At 43.5% G+C, this 24,122-nt stretch overlaps 1 protein-coding gene across 1 annotated transcript in view; it reads right to left on the bottom strand.

Annotated features, from left to right (window-relative positions):
• Positions 1 to 267: 267 nt before the first annotated feature.
• Positions 268 to 24,122, bottom strand: part of LOC143275253 (uncharacterized) — a 113,652-nt gene continuing 89,797 nt past the window's right edge. Inside the window, exons 18-24 of the mRNA XM_076579228.1 lie at positions 22,262 to 22,450; positions 20,248 to 20,382; positions 17,568 to 17,768; positions 16,008 to 16,179; positions 13,262 to 13,346; positions 11,011 to 11,987; positions 268 to 6,603 (exon numbers count right to left, since the gene is read on the bottom strand). Coding sequence (XP_076435343.1) covers positions 6,506 to 6,603; positions 11,011 to 11,987; positions 13,262 to 13,346; positions 16,008 to 16,179; positions 17,568 to 17,768; positions 20,248 to 20,382; positions 22,262 to 22,450 — 1,857 coding nt within the window. The 3' untranslated portion in view covers positions 268 to 6,505. The remainder of the gene's footprint in view (positions 6,604 to 11,010; positions 11,988 to 13,261; positions 13,347 to 16,007; positions 16,180 to 17,567; positions 17,769 to 20,247; positions 20,383 to 22,261; positions 22,451 to 24,122) is intronic.

The following is a 24,122-nucleotide window of genomic DNA, read 5'->3' on the forward strand; positions in this document are numbered from 1 at the left end:
ACTGCAACAACAACAATAATAATAATGATGATAATGACCCTCATCATCAACGTTATCATCATTGCCATCACCATCATCGTCATCATCATCCTTTCCCGGGTCTGACACTCCGCCACCAAGAATGATAACAACAACAATATTATGATGATAATGATGATGATGATAACAGCTACAACAACAGTGACAATGATAATGATGATGATATGATGATCATCAACATTATCATCATCGTCATAACGATAATCATCAAATTAAAAAAAAAAAAAAAAAAAAGCAACCTGCATAGAATATACCAGTCACTTGCAGTGACCTAAACGGCAGGAATGAATCAAAGTAGAAGAAAGCAGTCGCAAGTAGATAATAATTTAAAAACCACACTGAATACCATGAACGTAGTAGCCCTACCTGTTTTCTCATAAATTCCTTTTTCAGATCTTTCGGCGACATCCATATAAACGTGTTCTCGATGGACAACGTAGTTAATGTTTCTGCAGTACGGAACAGTGCAAGTGGACCAGAATTACTGACTTTTGTGATGTTCACGAAACTGCTACCAATCGAGAGCTATGGACTGAAGGGTCAGCTGATGCACGCCTATGCTCTTCTTGTTTCTTTTCTCTTTTTTTTTTCCGGTAAAATAACGGTTCAAAATCGCTCACTCCGACTTTGGTGGACAGTTGTTTTTTTTTTGTTTTTTGTTTTTTTTGTTTTTTGTCTCGTTTTCCTCAATGGCTGTGTCGAGTCGACACATGGACATTTTTTGTGTCAGTGTGTGCATGTGCTGCTTTACACGGTTTTCTCCACGACTCCTGCATTTGAATCAGTTGGACAGAAAAAAAAGAACACCCTCTTCTCCCCGCGTTCTCCCCCCCCACCCCACCCCCCGAAAAAAGAAGACGAAACAAACAACCAAAAAACAAAACAAACAGAAAACCGACATCAGTATTGTTCTGGGCGGATTTGGGAGCAACATTTACATCAAATGTGCAACAAAAGAAAAAAAAAGCAATGTCATTCCCAAATAAACAAATAAATACATGAATAAAGAAATATACACGAAAAAACGAATGAATGAATGAATCAATAAATAATTAAATCTGTAAATAAAAAATGATAAAATAAATAAATACATGAATAGATGAATGAATAAACGAATAAATAAATACGTAAATAGAATATTGATTTAAATAAGATGATAAAAGAAGAAGAAAAAAATCAGTTAAATGCTCCGACTGTGCATTATTTTGGATACCTTCAGTGGTATGTAACGAGTCAAAAGGCGGGGGAATAGAAATGGACGTGTTTTCCCTTGCTGGACGGGAGACTGATACCACTGTGGCTGTGTGGGTGCATGGTACCTGGCTGACCCGTCCAGCGTTCCCTTTGCTTGGTGGGGGGGCTGGGGGTTAGGGGGGAGGTGGGAAGGGGGATGGGGGGGGGGGGGCAGGCGAGGGGGGAGATGGTACAGGTCCGATTCGCCTATGCCCCATTTTCGCCTATAATTATACTGTGTAACTGTGCCGCCACCCTCAATGTGGGAAGTTTGACTCTGTCCCGTTTCGTCTACTCAGCCTCTCTCTCTCTCTCTCTCCAAACATACACATATACATGCACCAATTACCGATACAGAGACCAGACAGTCAATCCAAAGGACTGGGCTAGCAATGAATTAAAAAACAGGAGAAGAGATTTTTCGTGGTGGTTTTCAAAACACAGACGCGCGAGCACGCACACACACACACACACACACACACACACACACACAGTAACTGAATACATGGGCGCGCTGGGAATAGGCGAATGGGGACCATCAGTTTTGTGACGGGGGAGAATCAGTATTACGCAAATTGGGACACCGCCTGAAAGACCAATGTTGTGCGTGATGCTTGGCCGTCCCATCTTCCTCATGGTGGCATATGGTTGTCGCCCACACCATCATTCCCAGCTTTCTTTCTCAACTGTCCAACTTCGCATTGAATTCCTAAAGGGCCGTCGCGTTGGCTGCGCATCATTGTATTTTATTTTATTTTATTTCATTTTTATTTTATTTTATTTTTTAAAGGCCTGGATTCATTGTAGCGAAAACACTTGAACCTGCAGCGAGATGTGGAGCTCGCACGGACAAGGGCGACAGGCAGCAGGCGTCATTTACTAGTAGATTCTGATTGGTTGTTCCTCGCGACAAACTCGCTTTTGCAGGGGGGGTGGGGGGGGGGAGGGACTAGGACAAGTTCAAATCAACCAGGCGTCACGACCCCTGGCGTCATCAATCTTGAAGCGCGGCGTCCGACACTTGATACCTGAACAGCTCGCACACGAGGCTCTTCGCGAAACTTGATGCTTGACGCCCCGTGTGCGATGGGCCTAACTTGACCTCCGAGCTGCTATCAGCTTTTTGTTTGTTTTTTAGCCAAGGGTTACTCCTAGCAAGGACCGTCATCCCAGCTATTCGCTGCCATGTTGGAGTGACAACTCAAAGCTAGGTAAGTTGACCTTCAAGCTGCTGTCAATTTTTCATTTATTTATTTATTCATTTTATCATTATTTTCATTACTACTATCTTTTTTTTTCCATCATAATTATTATTTATTTATTTATGTATGTACGCTTCTCTCTCTCTCTCTCTCTCTCTCTCTCTCTATATATATATATATATATATATATATGTATATATTTTTTTTTTCTCTCAAGGCCTGACCAAGCGCGTTGGGTTACGCTGCTGGTCAGGCATCTGCTTGGCAGATGTGGTGTAGCGTATATGGATTTGTCCGAACGCAGTGACGCCTCCTTGAGCTACTGATACTGATACTGATACTATTCATTCATTCATTCATTCATTTATACATTCATGTATTTATTTAGTTATTTAGTTATTTATTCATCTACTTGTTTGTTTGTTTGTTTTTCATGATACGAGTTGTTCCAAAGCAAGCTAACAAGCACTTTCCCACCATACTGGAGTGACCATGTCAAGTGCAGATACCAGCCGCAGGAATATGCTTCACAGGTTCTTTGTCTTTTCAACACTCTCTAACAGCCAGCAATGTACATGAACGTTTAGCTGAAAAAAAGCACAAAAAGCTACATCTTCTATCAGTAAGACACTGAACTGAAAGATCTAACAAGAGGCAAAGCGGAAGAAACTATATCCGACAATATCTACCAAGACAAATATACATCATTGCCAATCAAAGAGTAAGAAGACTGGGTTTTAAGTTATACTAAAGAATTAGTCTGAGTTAAATTCGAATAAGGAAAACAAGAAAAAAAAAAGAATACTGAGCTGAGAGAAGCGACATAAATATTGCCGTCATTATCGAAGATGACAACACAACGACATGACCTTGTAGTAATTATTTTTTTTCCCAAATCCCCAAACCAGAACACACAAACATTGGGTCGGCTTTCTTCTAATTATTGTCTGAGATGTAAAAACCCTTCACATACAAGTTCACAGATTTTTCAACTTGCCTTTTATACAGAATTATCTATTCCACACAAAATCAGGTAAGCTGTGGTTTTTTTGTCAGCTGCAAACACGTCTTTCTGTATTTGTTGTTGCTGTAGTTATCCATGGACAAACTGAACAGCAATGTTAAAGGAAAGAAGCACGGCCCTTTATCATCCTAAAAGAGTACACTTTCAAGCCAAAAGCTGTTTACAGCACTGCCGTGTTAGAGGACACATGTCACAGTTAACACGACATCCAGAAACGGTCACCCCCAAAGTTACAGTTTCTTTCCCCCAGCACACACATCTTGAACATTGTTTTTTTTCTTCACACAGTGGCTGTCTTCTTATCACATTCTTGCAAATCTCTGACACAGTGTAAGCAACAACTTCACTGAACCCTCTTTTTTTCTTCTTTTTTTTCTTTTTTTGTACTCCACACCACAGAGTGTTTCTTTGCGACGGCGCTTTCCTTTCTCACACCTCGTTTGTTCATTCACCGACCCACATGGATCGTTTGTTCATTCACCGACCCATCTGGATCGTTTGTTCATTCACCGACCCATATGGAGAAGTCACCGACAGTTCAGTTCAGTACAGTTACTCACGGAGGCGCCATAAACGTTCGGTCAAATCCATATACGCTACACCACATCTGCTAAGCAGATGCCTTACCAGCAGCGAAACCCAACGCGCTTAGTCAGGCCTTGAGTCACCGGTAAAAATACACTGACAACTCTTTAACGAACTACATGAACATCCCCCCTTCCTCCACATGTCACTGGCGCTGGTCCCAAAACCTGGACTGGTCGTGAGGGCGATTCACTGCCCTCAACACATCACCAATATTCTCCATTTTACACATGTTCATCGGCAGAAAAAGAAGTCAGCAGGATGAAGGATGATTTTTTTCTCTCTCAGGCTTCATTTCCAACTCTGAACTGTTTGTCTGATGAGGACAACCTTGATCAGATGTTACAATCTTCCAATGCCTGTGTTAAGTGGAGGAGAGGCAGTTTTGAAACTGCATGTGTCCTTTGTTTTCTTGGACGCAGCATTTTCTTTTAATTCCCAATGAGCAAAATGTTTTCAGATATCCGGGCAGAGGCCCCCCCATTGTTTTGGTAGTTCACTTTCCGAAGGTTTGGATGGACTCTGCCAAGAGCATGGCTTGCAAGTAAAAATGTCAGACTTTCTTTTTTTCTGTTCAGGTTTTGATTCATCTCCCACCCACCCACATGTCGTCCTGACCACAGCAGGATTTTGCAAAGTATGCAATGAGCGATGAGAAGATTGACTTCATTTTCCAACTATCACAGCTTAGAACACCTTTTCATGGGTGGTGTAACTGGGTAACTTTACAACAACGACTAAGAAGGAGCACACATCTTCCCCATCCGTCCTCACACACACACACACACACACACACACACACACACACACACACACACACACACAAGAAGAAGAAGAAGAAGAAGATAAGAAGAAGGAGGAGGAGTAGCCTGATTATCAACACTTTCTGACCTTACCCCCACTCCCCCAGCAAAAATGGGACGAGAGGGATGTAGAATGGGGGAGGGGAGAGGCGCGGGGGGCGGGGGGGGGGGTGTGTTAGGGGGGGATTCAAGAACCTTAGTTTCGTGACATGATTCAATGACCGAATCAGTTCAATTCCAGTTTGAAATAGGTGCCAAAAGCGTCCAGAGGACTGAGAATGATCCTTACACAACACGCCACACCGTATGCGTGTTAAAAAACAACAACAACAACACTACTGATTCTAAATCAGTTATTCGCACGGCAGGTGTGGCAACACAGGCATCAGTCAGTGTCCGTCACAGACCCGGAGACCATCGAGTGGAGATCACACTGCTTGTGACACATCGTGTGAGGAACCAGAAACAAACAACATAGAGTCCATGGCACGTTCAGAGGCAGCTGGTTTTAGTTTTCATTTATTGTGTCTGTTTATGGATTGACTGATTGATTGGTTGATTGACTGATTCATTCATTTATTTGTTTGTTTATTCATCTATTCTTTATTTCTTTATTTTTTCATTCATTTCTATTTATTTATTTATTTATCTATTCATTCTTTTATCTGTCTATCTATCTATTCATTCATTAAGTTATCCATCTATTTATTTAGATATTCACCTATTTATTTATTTTATTTTATTCTTATCTTTTTATATTTGCTTGTTTGTTTGTTTGTTTTACAAATCAGCCCCTCATTTCTTCAAGTTCTGCGTTCAGAATAGCGATAACAATAGACGAAAAACAGCTTTTTATTTTCTCCGAAGGACTGGGAAATGCAGGACACACTATCTCGAACTGCCTCCAGCCCACACTCCAGTTACACATCGTTTAATCTTCCTCATCGATTCTATCGTCTTTTGTTTTCCACTGAGAATGTCGATCAGTCATGACCAATAGAATCTAAACGAATTCCGCTTGCAGACTTGTATTGTTTTGATTTGTATTGTCATTTTGCAAACCTGATGCGTATGACAGTGGACTGCAAACCACGGAACACTCACTTCCTTCTGGTAACACGGCTGAATCCCGCCACATCAAAGTAACGCGGGGTTAACGCACTGACAGCGAAGACCATTCATGCGAATCAACGGAGGGGGTTTCTTGTTTCAGTCTCAGTTTCAAAGAGGTGTCAATGCATGTGGACTGATCCATGCATGCACGCTATAACACATTTGTTCGTGGAAAAAATAAAAAGCACAAAAAAAGAAAAGAAAAAAAAAGAATTTCTCAATGAGCAACATTCCGTCAGTTTGGGATCCATCGACGTTATCACAAAATTGGACGACGCACTAAGTAGTCCCGCAGGAGAGTTTGAGAGTTTGTCCACGTGTTTCCGGTTCCGGACCACGTTCCGGTATGCATGTTTCCGGTTCCGATCTGCGTGTTTCCGGTTCCGGTCCGGCGTGTTCCTGTTCCGGTGTGCTTGTTCCCGTTCCGGTGGCAGGCAGGCAGCAGGGACGACAGCACCATGGTAACCGTTCCCACGGCGACCCAGGTGATGGATGGATGAGTCACGTCACACAGTGGTTTCTGAGACGGGGCTGGACAGGTAGGGGCTGCCCAGACTGGAGTGAGACAGCGACATCTCCCTTCTGCCTGGGGTGCTGAGTGAGTCTGGCACAGAGGAAGAGAGATATTGGTAAACCCATTGTGGACTTGTGTTGACTTGTGTGGTGTGGGTGTGGTGTGGTGTTGTGTGGTGTGGTGTTGTGTGGTGTGGTGTTGTGTGCTGTGGTGTGCTTTTTTGTGAGGTGTTGTGTTCTGCACGTGTTGTCTTGTGCTATATTGTGTTGCACTGCACTGCATTGCATTATATTGCATTACATTGCGCTGTATTGTGTTGTATCGTATCGTATCGCATTATATTGCATTACATTGCGTTGTATTGTGTTGTATCGTATCGTATCGCATTATATTGCATTACATTGCGTTGTATTGTGTTGTATCGTATCGTATCGCATTATATTGCATTACATTGCGTTGTATTGTATCGTATCGCATTATATTGCATTACATTGCGTACTATATTGCACTGCACTGCACTGCATTGTATTGCATTGTATTATATTGCAATGTATTATGTTGTCTTGTATTGTAATGTTTTGTATCGCAGTGCAGTGTGGTGTTCTGTATTGCAAAGTAGCGTGGCGTGGTGCGGTGTGTTGAGGTATAGTGTAGTGTAGTGTATTGTAGTATAGTGTAGTGTAGTGTAGTGTACTGTACTGTACTGTACTGTAGTGCACACACACACACACACACACACACACACACACACACACACACACACACACACACAACATAACACAACACACTCTTGTGTGTGCACATGGTAATAGATAAAAAACAAACTGTTAAAAGAAAAAAAAAGAAGAGAAATAACAACTTTGAATCAAGTGATAGTTGTCTGAAATGAAGCATGCCGTAAGAATGAAATGATCAGAAAAATGTAATTTTGATGCACAGGAATGACCATACAGAACTCATCAATCAATTTGTTCTCTCCACAGACATATCCATGGAGAGGGTAGGGGAGGGGTGTGGGGTGTGGAGAAATACAGCTTTCAATGGTGATGGTTCCCCTCAGGAAAAGCAGAAGGATCCTAGATTATTGCACCGTATTGTATTGTATTGTATTGTATTGTATTGTTTTGTATTGTTTTGTATTGTGTTGCACTGTATTGCACTTGCACTGTATTGTATTGTATTGTACTGCATACAATAGCAGGTGAATACAACAGATGAAACCTAGACTATACACAGCAGAACAACAACAACAAAACAACAACAACAACAAAACAAACAACTGTACACACAGCCGAGAAATTTTCGACTATGTTCACAGCAGACTGCACATCAACAATCAAATATACACACAGTAGAAGCATCGACTATATGCAAAGCAGATGAATTCTTGGTAAGATGCGCAGATAAGATATAAGCTTCTGTCTAAGCTTCTGTGCACAGAAGATGAACTACAGACCATATACTACTCCTCTAATAATAATGTTAATGGATACTTCTTAAGTGCTTTCCTCCCTAAGGTTATATGCATAGCCGAACAATCTAAGCATCAATGCACAGCAGATGAATCATAGGCTGTGCAATATCACACACAGACACACAGACACACACACACACACACAACAACAACAAAAACAGTGGTTTTATCAAATCATTGTATCGTTAAAGTAAGCACCAACATAACTTTTGTTTTACTGGTTATCGTTCATCAAAGGTCACCTGGCGAAAAGCACAAACCAGAAATCTAGCAAGAAATGTCTTGCGTCACTGCAAAGGAAAATGGCACTCAAAATATGTATATTTTCCTAAAATTAATAATTGTTGTAAGCAAAGCAATGTCACACACACACACACACACACACACACACACACACACACACACACACACAATCACACACAAACGCATCGTTAACGTGAGCGTGAGTATCGTCTGCCACAAAGTTAGTCAGGCAAAAGATGTGTGAATCTAGCTGTTATCTAGCTGTAAAGAAAGAAACAACAACGAAAGTCTAAAAACAAAATGCTTACTTACCGCTACACTTTCACTGCAAGGGACAGACAGATATGCGTCAAAGCAGTTTATACAATGGTGTACATCAAATACGTATAAGAAAAATCATACACAAAAAAGGCAGAATTCACTTTTTTTTCCTCCCTGAACAAATGCAGTATACTACCAGTTAACCCTTTTTTTTCTTCTTTTTTTTTTTTTTACAATGGATGTCAGTTCATGTGTTAGCAGGCCTGTGGATTAGTGTCACACCCAAGGTAAGCAGACTTATGGAATATAATACTACGGAATAGATGAAAGAAGGTCGCGCTGAAAAAATAAAGGGGGAAACTAATAAACTGTTGTTCTCCAACAGAGTGTGTGGCACACACTTTTAACTGTCAATCCATTTAATTTTCTCTGTCACACAGTCTTCTGCCATTCAGTTGCATAACTGACGCGAAATTACGCGCTCTACAAGAACGATTATTATTATTATCATTACCATCATAATCATTATCATTATTTGAAAATAACATTCTTTTCATTGTCATTATTATCACAATTCACAAACTTTATTGTCTATACTTTGGTACTGAGATTTTCTTTATTATTATTATTATTATTATTATTATTATTACTATTATTATTATTATTATCATCGTTGTTGTTGTTGTTGTTGTTATCACTACAACGATTATTATTAGTGGTATCATTATTGTTGTTGTTGTGTTATTGTTGTTCTTGTTCTTGTTTATTTGCACAGAATGTTCAGAGTAAGGAAACATCTCTTGGCGTGAACGTTCATTCTCTTTCTTTGCACCCCACCCGCATGGAATTCTCTTTCTCCCCAGTCTCTGTGATTAATACCACATTGTCGGACTTCTGTCTAACAGCTTGACTGTATATTGTATCCTCTGTATGTTAGTGTCACAGTAATTGGATAGGTGAAAACTGTGGTTTTGTTAGAGATCAGTCTGTTGCTGTGCGACTGGGTTGGGTACTTCGGCGTGTATACGGTTTGTTTCTTTTGCGCGCGCGCGCGCGTGTGTGAGTGTGTGTGTGAGAGTGAGTGAGTGAGTGTGTGTGTGTGTGTGTGTGTGTGTGTGTGTGTGTGTGTGTGTGTGTGTGTGTGTGTGTGTGTGTCCAAAGGAAACATCGAAGATGATCTGATGATGATACCAATGGCATGATAATGTCTGGACACGAGCACAGACGAACATTATTAATCGATCCATTGTTTACCTGTGATCACAAACTAAAGGCAGTAAACTTTGGCATATGCAGGCATCCTCAATATACACATACACGCACGCGCATGTGCCCCATGCGCTCGCCCCCCCCCCCCCCCCCCACCCCCAATAAAATGAAATAAAATACAACAAAACAAAACAAAACAACAACAATGTTAAAAAAACAAAACAAAAAAAACCACACACACACAAAAAAAAAACAACCCTTGAACATACAGCGTGTATCTGGGAAGAGGGAAACACTTCTCCACTTTACCAGAATCAAACAAATCCCTACTCACCCCCCACCCTCCTCCAACCTTCACCCCTCTCTCATCTTCCACCCTTTCAAGACAAGAGAAGACAAGACAGGACAAGACAAGACAAGGGAAGACAAGGCAAGAAAGGACAAGACAAGACAAGACAGGGCCGAACAAGGCCGGACAAGACAAGACAAACCAAACTAAGACAAGCCAAACCGAGGCAGGACAAGACAGGACAAAACAAGACAGGACAAGACAAGACAAACCAGGACAAACAAACCAAGACAAGACAAGACAGGACAAGACAAGATAAGACAAGACTGGACAGAAAAAGACAAGACGAGACAAGACAAGACAAAAACAAGACCAGATGTGTTTGTTTCAGGAAAAATAAAAAACGAAACCAAAACATAGGCGTACATGAAACTGTTGCATATTTCGCGCCACTAAAAGGAAATATGAAACACATTTTGTCCCTGTGTTCAACAGTCAATAATTAACAGTGATTAGCCATACTAACTGATCGATTTATCTTAAAACTCCTTCACCACCAAGCTTTCCCAGTTGCCCAGCGCCAAATACTTTAGACTCCAAGCTCTCAGACACAGGATTCGGCTTATGTGAAAAAAAAAACACAGTGGACTTGTTCACTTCAAACTGGGTCAGGGGGTGAAGGTTAGTCATTGTTCTGTTGCCTGGGAAACTGGCTGCGGCTGTCAAGCTTTGTTACAGGGTGAAAAAATGGTCCTTTTAACTCCGCCCCTTTAATGTCGACTAAAGTCGCCTTTAACAGCAGGTGCGCGGTCTAGTCGACTAAAATCACATACGGCAGTGCACTGTCTACTCCACTAAGGTCTCTTATCATGGCTGTGCCTTGTCTTGTCGACTAAAGTCGCCCATAGAAGTGTATTGTCTAGTCGACTAAAGTCGCCAATGTTGGTACACTGTCTTGTCGACGAAAGTCGCCTGTGACGGCTAAAGATTTAAAAAAAAAAAAAAAAAAAAAAGCTCTCACCTGAGCTGGAGTTGGTCGCCGACGCCTGAGTAGGAAGAGGAGGATGATGAGGAGGAGGGGTGGTGGTGGTGGTGGAGGTGGTAGTGGCGGTGGTTGTGGAGGAGTGGTGGGGATGGTGGAGGTGGTGGGGGTGGTGGAGGTGGACGGGATCCAGGAAGGTGGAGGGGACCCAGCCCTCGGCCCCCGAGGTCAGCAGCCGGGCGTACCACCACCCGTGACCCCCCACCCTCAGGACCTCCACCACCTCCCCCTCCCTCATGCCCAGCTCGCTGGAGTCCACGGCCTCGTAGTCACCCAGCGACACGAAGGTCTGTCGATACGACGGCGGGGTCTGTTGCTGTTGCTGTTGCTGTTGTTGTTGATGGTGGTGGTGGTGATGGTGGTGGTGGTAGTGAGGGTAGCCTCCCTCGTCTTCATGGGAAGACAACTCCTCGCCGGCCGAGGAAGACCACTGCTCATCCGACCCACCCACCCCCACCCCCAACTCAGCCTCCCCTGCCCCTCCTCCTCCTCTTCCACTTCCACTCCCGTGTCTGCAAGGCGGCTGGTGGTGGTGGTTGTGGTGGTGGTAGGGGTAGGGGTAAGGGTAGGGGTAGGGGTGGGAGGGGGGCGGGGAGGGGGGTGAGGACGAGGAACCGGAGGCGGCGTGGGAGTGGTGGTGGTGGTGGTGGGGGAAGGGGGCAGCGGAGGGGGGAGGGGTGAGAGGGGAGATCATCTCCAGTCCCATGGGGAGGGTGGAGGAGGAGGAGGAGTTGGTGGTGGTGGTGGTGGTGGTGGAGTGATGGTTGTGGTGGTTGTGGTTGTTATTGAGGACGCTGTTGTATGGGGTGGTGGTAGAGCTGGTGGTAGGGGTGGTGTTGGTGTTGGTGGAGGAGGAGGAGATGGCGATGGGTGTGGTGGTGGTGGTTGAGGTGCTGCTGTTGCTCCCTCCTCCTCCTCCCCCTCCTCCTCCTGTACCGGTTCGCCAGTTGTCCAGGCTGTTGTTGGGAACAAACAACAGCAACACGTGAGAGGTATACACACACACTCACACACACACAAGCACACACACGCACAAAAGTACGAACACACATAAGCCCCCCCCCCCCCCCCCCGCCCCCTACGCCTTGTTCTGCAGTCTATGTGAGCATGCATGATAATTTCATGTTTCCGGGGTAAATATTTGTGTCAAACACTGCTGACTTGTGGCCAAGTGGTAACGAGTCCGCCAAGGAAGCGAGAGAATCTGAGGGCTGCTGGGTCGAATCCCACCAACTCTCGCCAATATTTCCTCCTCCCACACCCCATCCACTGGAGCTTGAGTAGTGGTCTGGACGCTAGTCATTCCGATGAGACGATACACCGACATATGGTGTAGAGCATGCATTTAGCGCACGTAAAAGAACCCAAGGGAAACAAATACACTTGAAGACAGAGGAAAGAGAAAGGAAAAAGAAAAGGGTGATGATGAGGGACCTCGCTGCACTCTGACGATGCGCTTGCTGTGGAGAGCAGCCCGAATTTCACACAGAAAGATCTGTTGGTGTGAGAGAACGTGATGCAATGCAATGCAATATACAATGCAATACAACACAATACAAAACTATAAGCTCAATACAAAAACTGCAATGCAATTCGGTACAATAGAGTAATATAATACAGTAAATTGCAGTATTGTACGACACAACACAACGCAACACAAACCAACACAAGCAAACCCAACCCAACCCAGCCCAAATCAAACCAAACCCAAACACAACCCAAGCCAAACCAAGCCAACACTAACACAACCCAACTCAACCCACCCAAACCCAAACCCAACCCAACCAGAACCCAACCCAACCCAACATAAACTCAACACAGCCCACCCCAACCCAAACACAACCCACCCCAACCCAACTCAGCCCAATCCATGCTGAACACATCACATCACGCTACACCACAAACACAACACAACCCTAAGCTAATACTAACCCAACCCAACCCAGAAACATCACAACCCAACACAAACACAACACAACACAAACCAACCCAACCCATCACACCACACCGCAACACAAACACACCACAACCCAACCCAACCCAACCACATCACAATCCAACCCAAACACAACACAAGCCAACCCAAACCAACACAATACCAACCCAACCCAACCCAAACCAACATAAACCCAACCCAACCAAAAACATCACAACCCCGACACAACCCAACCCAAGCCAACACTACTACGCCCCCTCCCCCCAGCCAACACTACAGCACACCCATGATCACCTGTAGTCGGAAGAGTCACTGGATAGCTGGGAAGACACGGAAGACTCTTCCTGGTGGGTGATGGGGACGTACATCTTGTGGTGACCTGTGGTCAGCGCCCACGGCATATCAGCACGTTGTTTTTTTGTTTTGTTTTGTTTTGTTTGTTTTTTTTGCACGCGGACTCACGCACATGTGCACGCTTGACATACAGGGTACATATAAACAATAATGCAGGTGCATGCGCGCGCACACACACATAACAGACGTATAACACACACCCCGTCTCCCCAACACACACACACACACGCACACACACACACAGATAGACACACGTGATTTGGTTTGAGAGGTAATTAGGTAAATGAGATGACGTAACTACACTACCAAAGTCCGGAATTCGGCGCTTTAAAATTATCATCATCATCATCATCATCAACAACAACTAATAGTAATAATATAATATATAACAACAACAACAATATCAACAACACATACAACAACAACAATAATAATAATAATGGTAGTAGTAGTAGTAGTAAAAAAAAAAAAAATAATGATTAGTAGTAGTAGTAGTAGTAGTAGTAGTAGTAGTAGTAGTCCTCTTATTGTGATAACATTGGGCTTACAAGTCAGGATGTTGTTTGTCACCATTCCATATTTATTTAGACATCTTTCTCTTAGGACTGCATTAACTTATGTTCAGAAATTAAAAAAAAAAAAAAATGACATGACACCATGCAACTGATTTCAAAGAACACGTACAGTGAATAACACTTTATGAAAACTAACGCCACACTGATCTCCTTGAATTAGGGTTCAACAGCCAATGGCACAACCCCACCCCCACCCCCCCTCTCTCTCTCTCTATATATATAATTTATATATATATATATGCATGTATATATAATGTATTACACCCCACCCCATCCCTCCCACATACACACACACACACACACACACACACACACACACACACACACACACACACACACACACACACACACACAAAGACACACACAGAGATTATGCAAATAAAGAAAATGAACATCGCAAGGTCAGATGGGGCGTGGCACATTCGGTTAGGTGTCGGACTTCTGATCGCTTTCACACCAGTGGTCAGGGTTCGAGGCCCCCGTTACGGCATGGCGCTGTGTGAGTCCATGGGAGAAAGGCACTGTGCCCTTCATTAATTCCCCTCCCTCCACCCAGCAGGTGTGAATGGGTGTTGATAATTTCCAGTCTGAACCCGTTAAAATTGAACATGGAGTCCCACAGGGATCTGTTTTAGGCCCAGTGCTCTTCACACTGTACACTGCTCCTCTCGCTGAAATTATCAACCGCCATAATGTCAGTCATCATTCTTATGCTGATGACACTCAACTCCAGAAGAGTGATACACCTGAAAAACTGTTGTCGCTCTTGCAAGAAACATCTAACTGCTTCCTGGATATTCAAAATTGGATGACTCTAAATAAGTTACAATTGAACGCGGACAAAACTGAAGCAATGATCATAGGAACTAAACAAAAACTCTCTTCCATTACAACTAATACAATCAAACTTGGCAGTACATCCATCCCTCTGTCCACTTCAGTCAGGAACCTCGGCGTTGTCCTTGACAACACACTGTCCATGCAAACATTTATCAATCAGACATGTCAATCCTGCTACTGTCAACTGCGGCGCATCAGCTCCATCCGGAAATATCTGTCCACTGACGCAACATCTAGACTTGTCGTTTCTCTCATTCTCTCTCGCCTTGACTACTGTAACTCTCTATTGTCTGGTTTGCCTGCTTCATCCATTCAGTCCCTTCAGCGCATACAAAATTCTGCTGCCCGACTCGTCCTCAGAAAGAAAAGATCTGAGCACACCACTCCTCTTTTGCAACATCTCCACTGGCTCCCTGTCTCACACCGAATAAAGTACAAGATCAGCACTCTATGCTACAAATGTATTCACAAATCAGCCCCTTCCTATCTCTGTGGCTGCCTTCACCTCTACACTCCATCTCGCTCACTACGATCAGCTTCGGATCCACTCCACTTACACATACCCAGATTCAAACTCTCGACTGTTGGCCACCGTTCTTTCTCTGTCTCTGGACCTTGCAATTGGAATGAACTTCCTCTTTCGCTTCGTCAAGTCTCCACACTCAGCTCTTTCAAGTCTGGCCTTAAAACCCACCTCTTCCCAAAATAGCCTCCCTTCCCTGCCTCTTCCTTGTCTTTTTTTTTTTTTTCAGTTTTAGAGTTATGCTTGCGTGAGAATGACTGGTGCGAAAGCGCTTTGATTTGTTTATGCACAAGATTTAGCGCTATATAAGTACCATTATTATTATTATTATTATTACATGACTTCAGGTTGAGGAATGTTAAAACGGCTGGGGGAGGAGAGGACTGGGCCCCACCTTCCTATGCCGACCCTAAGACACGATGGATATGAGTTCACTGCCCGAATGGCAGTGACATGCTGTGGAACTTTAACCTTTAACCTTCAACCGTTAATATAAGACTATCGAGTGACTCAACATTAACAAATGATGAGGCAAGGAGATGAAATGATTAACAAACAATAAAGAGTGGAAACTCTCTCCAGACACAAGGTACACAACTTCCAGTCAATGCTGCGTATGTTCTAATACACCTTTGATTTACCTGTGTCCTAGCTGAATGGGTAGCATAGGCTGCTCTGACTTGAAGTTGTGTACCTTGTCTACGTATGGAATGAGTTTTCATACTTTATAGTTGATCGGCTGACTCACTTCGGATCTGGTCGAACTGGTTCATGAGCACGCGCTTGATCTCCTTGACCCAGACGTCCTTGACCTGCAAGGTCGGCGCCTGGATGATGAAGACCTCCTCCCGACCACGTGACCACAGCTCGAACCTCCGCTTGTCTCCCTTGAGCTTTTCCGTAAGCCCTACTTGAGACAGCTGCAAAATGGAACAAATCGAAACAAATGTAATACAAAAAAATATATAGGAAGAAGAACAACCATAAAACAGCAAAAAGCAATACCAATGAAAAAAACCCAATAGTTATAGTGATAAGTTTCAGTTTCTCAAGGAGGCGTCATTGCATTCGGACAAATCCATATACGCTAAACCACATCTGCTAGGCAGATGCCTGACCAGCAGCATAACCCAACGCGCTTAGTCAGGCCTTGAGTGCATGCATAATATATTTGTGTACCTATCAGAATGGATTTCTACATTATCTTGCCATCTTGCCATGGGTTCTTTTTCAGTTCGCCAAGTGCGCTTTGCACACAGGACCTCGGTTCATCATCTCGTCCAAATGACCAGGCGCTCAGTTCCATTTTCCAGTCACACGTGGCGGAAAGGGCGAGAGGGGTATTCGAACCCAGACCCTCACGGACTCTGTATTGGCAGATAAGCGTCTTAACCATTCTGCCACCTTCCAGTGATAATCATCATCATCATCATCATCATCATCATCATCATCATCAGGAGCAGCAGCAGTAGTAGCAGTGAGAGTTGAATGATTAATGGTTTCTCCAATGGAATGGGGAAGTCATTTGCAGCTTAGTCGTTTGTGAAGGACTGTGACTCTCAAACTTGGAAGCAAGATTTGCACTGGCTCTCGGTGCTGCAGCCTTGGGGGCTAGTTGGCCTTTGGGAACCATCCCAACGCCGACTGTCCTAAAACCCTCTTGGCCGAGACAGTGGAGATGTAACTTGGGCAAGACACTCTCCACTATAGTCAAATTCTAGCCCAGATAGTCGGGACAGCAGTTTATTCCTCTGGTGTCCTGGTAGTCATAGTCGAACACGACTGACTATCTACATAATTGCAGTGTATTGTATTGTATAGCCCAGATAGTCGTGTCAGCAGTTGCCTCCTCTGCTGTTCTGATGGTCATAGCCGGACACGACTGACTATCATACATAGCAGTAATTCTGTGCTTATTTATCATCATTGTTGTCGTGTGTTTTGTGTGTGTGTGTGTGTGTGTGTGTTGTTTTTTTACGCTCAGAGTTGACTTCATCAAGATTTTGCGCCTTGTAAATACTATTATTATTAGTAGTAGTATTTTTATGTATCTATCATTTTTTATTCATTTATTTCATTTATTTACTAATTTATTATTTTATTTTCGTTATTTTATTTTATTTTAGTTAGTTAGTTAGTTAGTTAGTTAGTTAGTTAGTTAGTTTTAAATTTTTCTCAAGGCCTGACTAAGCGCGTTGGGTTACGCTGCTGGTCAGGCATCTGCTTGGCACATGTGGTGTAGCGTATATGGATTTGACCGAACGCAGTGACGCCTCCTTGAGCTACTGATAGTGATACTGATACTGACCCTCAGCTTGTTCTTGAAGGTGTAGACAGGCTCCTCGTTGGCGTCCTCCTTTTTCTTGCAGAGCAGGAGGCCTCGCTCGTAGAGGAAGATGTGTCGCTGCATGGCCTTGAACCTGAGGTCCTTGATGCGCTCCCTCTTGTGCTCCGTCCACACACTGAACCCCCCGTGCAGCAACAGGCGTCCCAGCTCCAGCAGGTTGTCCTGCCCAGCAAATATTTGAATGAATGAAGGAAAGAAGGAAGGAAGGAAAGAAGGGATTAATGAATGAAGGAAGGAATCAATGAATAAATAAATAAATAATAAATAAATGAACGAATGAATGAATGAACGGAAAAAATATATATATCGGGTGTCCCCCAAAAAGTGAACCGCATGTTGGATACAGACGACAATAAAAAAAATCAATAGACTTGACACCCAGACAGGCTATTTTTAGACTGACACTGATTGACAGATGCCAACACCTGGCAACTGGCATGGACATGATGAAGGTCACATTGCACAGCTCTGATATTGGACTTTTTGACATGCGGTTTTGAATTTGACAATACCCGCATAATCTGCGTCCGAACTTTTAGATATTTTGCAGACATGTTGATAATACCCTAAGGTTACTGTGTAAACGAACGAACGAATGAATGAATGAACGGAAAAAAATATATATCGGGTGTCCCCCAAAAAGTGAACCGCATGTTGGATACAGACGACAATAAAAAAAAAAATATCATTAGACTTGACACCCAGACAGGCTATTTTTAGACTGACACTGATTGACAGATGCCAACACCTGGCAACTGGCATGGACATGATGAAGGTCACATTGCACAGCTCTGATACTGGACTTTTTGACATGCGGTTTTGAATTTGACAATACCCGTATAATTTGCGTCCGAACTTTTAGATATTTTGCAGACATGTTGATAATACCCTAAGGTTACTGTGTGAAAATTTTCAATGAATTTGGTTTCTCTATCCCTGAGAACATACTTGTCAAAAAGTGGTTCACTTTTTTTGGGACACCCGATATATATATAGAGAGAGAAATAGATAGATAGATAGATAGATAGATAGATAGATATAGATAGATAGATAGATAGATGAATGAATAAATGAATACATGAATAGTTATTTGAATAGATAGATAGATAGATAGATGAATAAATGAATAAACGAATAAATAAATGGATAGATAGAGATAGATATATATATAGATTGATTGATAGATAGATAGATAGATAGATAGATAGAGGAATGAGTGAATGAAGAAATGAATGGATAGATAGATAGATAGATAGATAGATACATACATACATACATAGATGTTGAGAAACAATAAGGTGGAGGAGGAGGAGGAAAAGAAGAAGAACGACAAGAAGAACAATAAGATCGCGGATTAAGAAGAAGAAGAAGAAGAAGAAGGAGGAGGAGGAGAACAAGAAGAAGCAGAAGAAGAAACACCACCACCAACAAGAGCACGAACAAAATTTGAGGAATTAAAAAAACAAAAAAACAAAAAACCCAACAAGAACAACAACAAATGCAAGAAGAACAAGAACAACCGTCTAATATCACTTAAAGTGGAAAGACGTTAAACCGAAAGACTACTACTATTACTACTGCAACTACTGTTACTACAACTACTACTTCTACAACAACAAGAGGAACAAGAAGCGGAAAGACGGAAGGCAGAAGAGCGGAGAAGACAGAAGGCAGAAGAGCGGAGAAGACAGAAGGCAGAAGAGCGGAGAAGACAGAAGGTAAAAGAGCGGAGAAGACAGAAGGCAGAAGAGCGGAGAAGACAGGAGGCAGAAGAGCGGAGAAGACAGAAGGCAGAAGAGCGGAGAAGACAGAAGGCAGAAGAGCGGAGAAGACAGGAGGTAGAAGAGCGGAGAAGACAGAAGGCAGAAGAGCGGAGAAGACAGAAGGCAGAAGAGCGGAGAAGACAGAAGGCAGAAGAGCGGAAAGACGGAAGGCAGAAGAGCGGAGAAGACAGAAGGCAGAAGAGCGGAGAAGACAGAAGGCAGAAGAGCGGAGAAGACAGAAAGCAGAAGAGCGGAAAGACAGAAGGCAAGAAGAGCGGAGAAGACAGAAGGTAAAAGAGCGGAGAAGACAGAAGGCAGAAGAGCGGAGAAGACAGAAGGCAGAAGAGCGGAGAAGACAGAAGGCAGAAGAGCGGAAAGACGGAAGGCAGAAGAGCGGAGAAGACAGAAGGCAAGAAGAGCGGAGAAGACAGAAGGCAGAAGAGCGGAAAGACGGAAGGCAGAAGAGCGGAGAAGACAGAAGGCAGAGGAGCGGAAAGAGGGAAGGTAAAAGAGCGGAGAAGACAGGAGGCAGAAGAGCGGAGAAGAGGGAAGGTAAAAGAGCGGAGAAGACAGAAGGCAGAAGAGCGGAGAAGACAGAAGGCAAGAAGAGCGGAGAAGACAGAAGGTAGAAGAGCGGAGAAGACAGAAGGCAGAAGAGCGGAAAGACGGAAGGCAGAAGAGCGGAGAAGACAGAAGGCAGAAGAGCGGAGAAGACGGAAGGTAGAAGAGCGGAGAAGACAGGAGGCAGAAGAGCGGAGAAGACAGAAGGCAGAAGAGCGGAGAAGACAGAAGGCAGAAGAGCGGAAAGACAGAAGGCAGAAGAGCGGAGAAGACAGAAGGCAGAAGAGCGGAGAAGACGGAAGAAGCCGCAAGGTCACCTGATACCCAACGATGTGGACCTGGTGCATGGAGGCGTTGAGGTACTGCAGCACCGACAGCATGGTGTCCAGGGCCTCCTGCAGCTGCTGATGCCGCTCCTCGTCCTCATCCTCGCCCGTGAACCGCAGCATCTCCTGTCGGGCGACCGCATCGTCATCATCATTGTCGTCGTCGTTATCGTCGTCGTCGTTGTCGTCGTCGAAGTCGTTAACATCGTCGTTGTCATTATCGCCTTCGTTGTCTTCGCCGTCATCATTGCTATCATCATTATCCTGATCGTCGTCGTCGTCGTCGTTATTATCATCATCATTATCGTCGTTATCATCATCATCGTCATCATTAGCATCATCATCATCGTCATCACCACCAGTATCTCAATTACCATTATCATCACCATCATCATCATTATCAACATCATCATCGTCATCATTATCATCATCATCATCACCATCAGCTATCATCATCACCACCACCACCATCATCATCAGCGTCATCATTACAATTATTATCATCTTCCATATCATCATTATCGTCATCGTCATCGTTGTCGAAGTCGGTCGTCATCGGTCGTCATCAATGTCGTGATCAACATTGTCGTTATCATCGTTCGGGGGATGGGGTGGGCGAAAAAGAAGGAAGGAAGGAAGGAAAGATGGATAGATGGATGGACGGATGGATGGATGGACAGATGGGCCCAAAGAATGGATGAATATAACAGATGAATGAATAAATCAATACGTGCTGGTGGTGGTGGTGGTGGTGAACACACACACACACACACACTCTCTCTCTCTCTCTTTCTCCCTCTCTCTCAGTATGACAGCAGATGGTGAAGTGACTGTATAGCGGGCGTCTCGTTTAACATGTTTACGAAGTATTTAAAAAGTGCAACCAGCTTATTTCATCAAGTTGAGAGGTGGAAATTGAGACACGGATGTCTGTTTAATCGTGTTTTCTGTAATTATGCATATGTGTGTGTGTGTGTGTGTGTGTGTGTGTGTGTGTGTGTGTGTGTGTGTGTGTGTTCGCGCTCGCGCACACGTGCACATGCAGGCGTGTGTAAGTATGTATATGCTGGAATGTGTGTAACGGTATGTTCGTGCATGCGTGCGGGCTGGCATGTAAGTACGCATTATATGTTCACACATACGCGTGAATGCGTCTAGAATCCAATTTTCTATTCTTTGATTCAACTTATTTGTGGGGAGCGGAGCTTGAAATAAACATGTATGTTCATTCAATAAAATGTCATTGCGTCATTGCGTCTCTCTCTCTCTTCTCTCTCCCTCTCTCTTTCTCTCTCTATCTCATACTCTGTCTCTCTCTAATTCTCTCCGTCTCTCTCTCTTCCTCACTTGTACTCTGTCTCTCTCTCTTTTATTCATACTCTCTGTCTCTCTCATACTCGCTCTCTCTTTCATACTCTCTTACTCATCCTCTCTCCCCCCCCCCTTCTCCCCCCCTCCCCCACATACACGGTGCTTGTATTTGTATTTCGTATTTGTATTTTATTTTTTATTTCATTTTATCACAACAAATTTCACTGCGTGAAATTCGGACTGCTCTCACCAGGGAGAGCGCGTCGCTACACTACAGCGCCACCCATTTTTTGTATTTTTTCCTGCGTGCAGTTTTATTTGTTTTTCCTATGGAAGTGGATTTTTCTATAGAATTTTGCCAAGAACAACCCTTTTGTTGCCGTGGGTTCTTTTACGTGCGCTAAGTGCATGCGGCACACGGGACCTAGGTTTATCGTCTCATCCGAATGACTAGCGTCCAGACTACCACTCAAGGTCTAGTGGAGGGGGGCGGGGGGGGGGGAGAAAATATCGGCGGCTGAGCCGTGATTCGAACCAGCGCGCTCAGATTCTCTCGCTTCCTAGGCGGACGCGTTACCTCTAGGCCATCACTCCACACTGTAAAGCTTACTGGTAACACGAGTTCCAGTGAAATGAAACTAAAGAAACAAACACACAACAAACAAACAAAAAAGGGAGAAAAGGCACCCCCTACCTTCAACAGAAGCTGGTACTTGGTGATGCGCTGCACCGGCTTCAGCAGGTAGGCCCCCAGAGGTAGTTTGTGGCCCAGCTTCCTCTGACACTCCTTGAAGAAAGGGTTTGAGTCCCCAACCCTCATCCTGAGCGCCTCGGACTTGGGTTTGTTCTGGCAGTATGTGCTGTACATCTGAAACTCCTCTTTCTGCAGGGAAGAAAAAACAAAAACCAGAAAGATAATGATTATCATTACGGAGGATTTACAGACCCGAATTCAGAACTCTGCAGCGCGACTCACTCTCAAAGCTAAGAAACGTGAAAACATCATTCTTCTACTCGCTTCCCTTCACAGGCTCCCCATTCAAGCACGAATACAATACAAACTCTCAGTCCTTTGTCACAATTTCTTCACTGATTTTTGTCCCGTCTATCTTTTGGATCTGCTGTCTATTCACCATCCAAAGAACTCCGTTCTTCAAACGACAAGCGCACACTGTCTGTGTACAAAAATATTCGTACAAAAACTTACGGTGAAAATTCCTTTTCTTTTGTTGCACCTAAACAGTGAAATTCACTACCCTCGCACCTCCATAACACCCAACACCTACATTCAAGAGAGCGCTCAAAACATACCTTTTCAAACTATACTTTCCTCACTGAAACCTTTTCATCTGCATGATTATGCTCGTTGTGATTTTATTGCTGGATGAGCTCTTTTTGTTGATTTGTTTGTGTTTGTGATGATTCTGGTGTGTTTTTCGTGATGCCTGGTTCCTCAGTGTTTATTTTTGACAATGGTGGATGTGGTGTGCTTTGCTATGCTGTGATTTGTGCCTGTGTGATTTGAGACTGATATGGTAACTGTGTTGATTTACACTTTGTCACTTAGTCTTACATATGTATATTCCAGCCAATGTCATGGGAGACTGTGTTGACTTTGTACATACTTTACGTTACTTAGTCTTAAATTTGTATATTTTATTGTAAAGCGCGATGAGCCCCATCTGAGATGGGGGTACTGCGCTATACAAGCCTGCATTTTGTTATCATCGTCATCATCATCATCATCATCATTATTATTATTATTATTATTTCGTGGGGAGAAGTAGGTCATATGACGTCACTGATGGGCAGCTCCCACCACCATAACTCCAGCATTTCGAGCTGACTTTTGCACTGCTTTTGTTCGGACAACTTTTCTTCGGCAGAGTTTATAATATAAAGAGATCAGTTCGAATACGTACTGGCAGAGGTGTGACCAGAAACACGCTCTGAAGTGAACATGGAAGACTAAAGCAAATAATGGGTGTGATCATAAAACCAAATAGATCTTGTAAAATTGCAAAAAAAAAAGTAACCAAAAATATTCAAAATAGACTTTCGTGAGAACAGCGATTTCCACGACGAAATTTCAGCCTTTGCGTGAACTAAAAACAACAACAGGAAATGGAGAGGCGCATGCATACACGATTCTGGCTAAACATAACCGGGGATCCTCCACGACAATTAGACGAAAGTGGGTCTAATGAGATGATGATGATGATGATGATGATGACGATGATGATGATAATGATGATGATGATGACGATAATAATGATATGGATACTTTTATGACACCTGTCTTGCACCTATTGTGGTTATCATCATATGCTTGTTATCATATATGATTGTGGTTATCATTGTTTTTGTATTTACGTTTATGTTCAGGTTAGTATTTTTTGTTTTAATCTTCCGATGAAAGATTGACAGAATGGTCGGTGTCACAGGCATGTCTTAGGTTTAAATACCTGAATGTCATTGCACTTGACCCTAATCAATTTTTCAGTTTTTTTCCCAGCTGCTACGGTTTGTCAGTCTATATAAGCCCTGCATGGCAG

Source organism: Babylonia areolata, chromosome 30, assembly GCF_041734735.1.
Source record: "Babylonia areolata isolate BAREFJ2019XMU chromosome 30, ASM4173473v1, whole genome shotgun sequence".
NCBI classification, from domain to species: domain Eukaryota; kingdom Metazoa; phylum Mollusca; class Gastropoda; order Neogastropoda; family Buccinidae; genus Babylonia; species Babylonia areolata.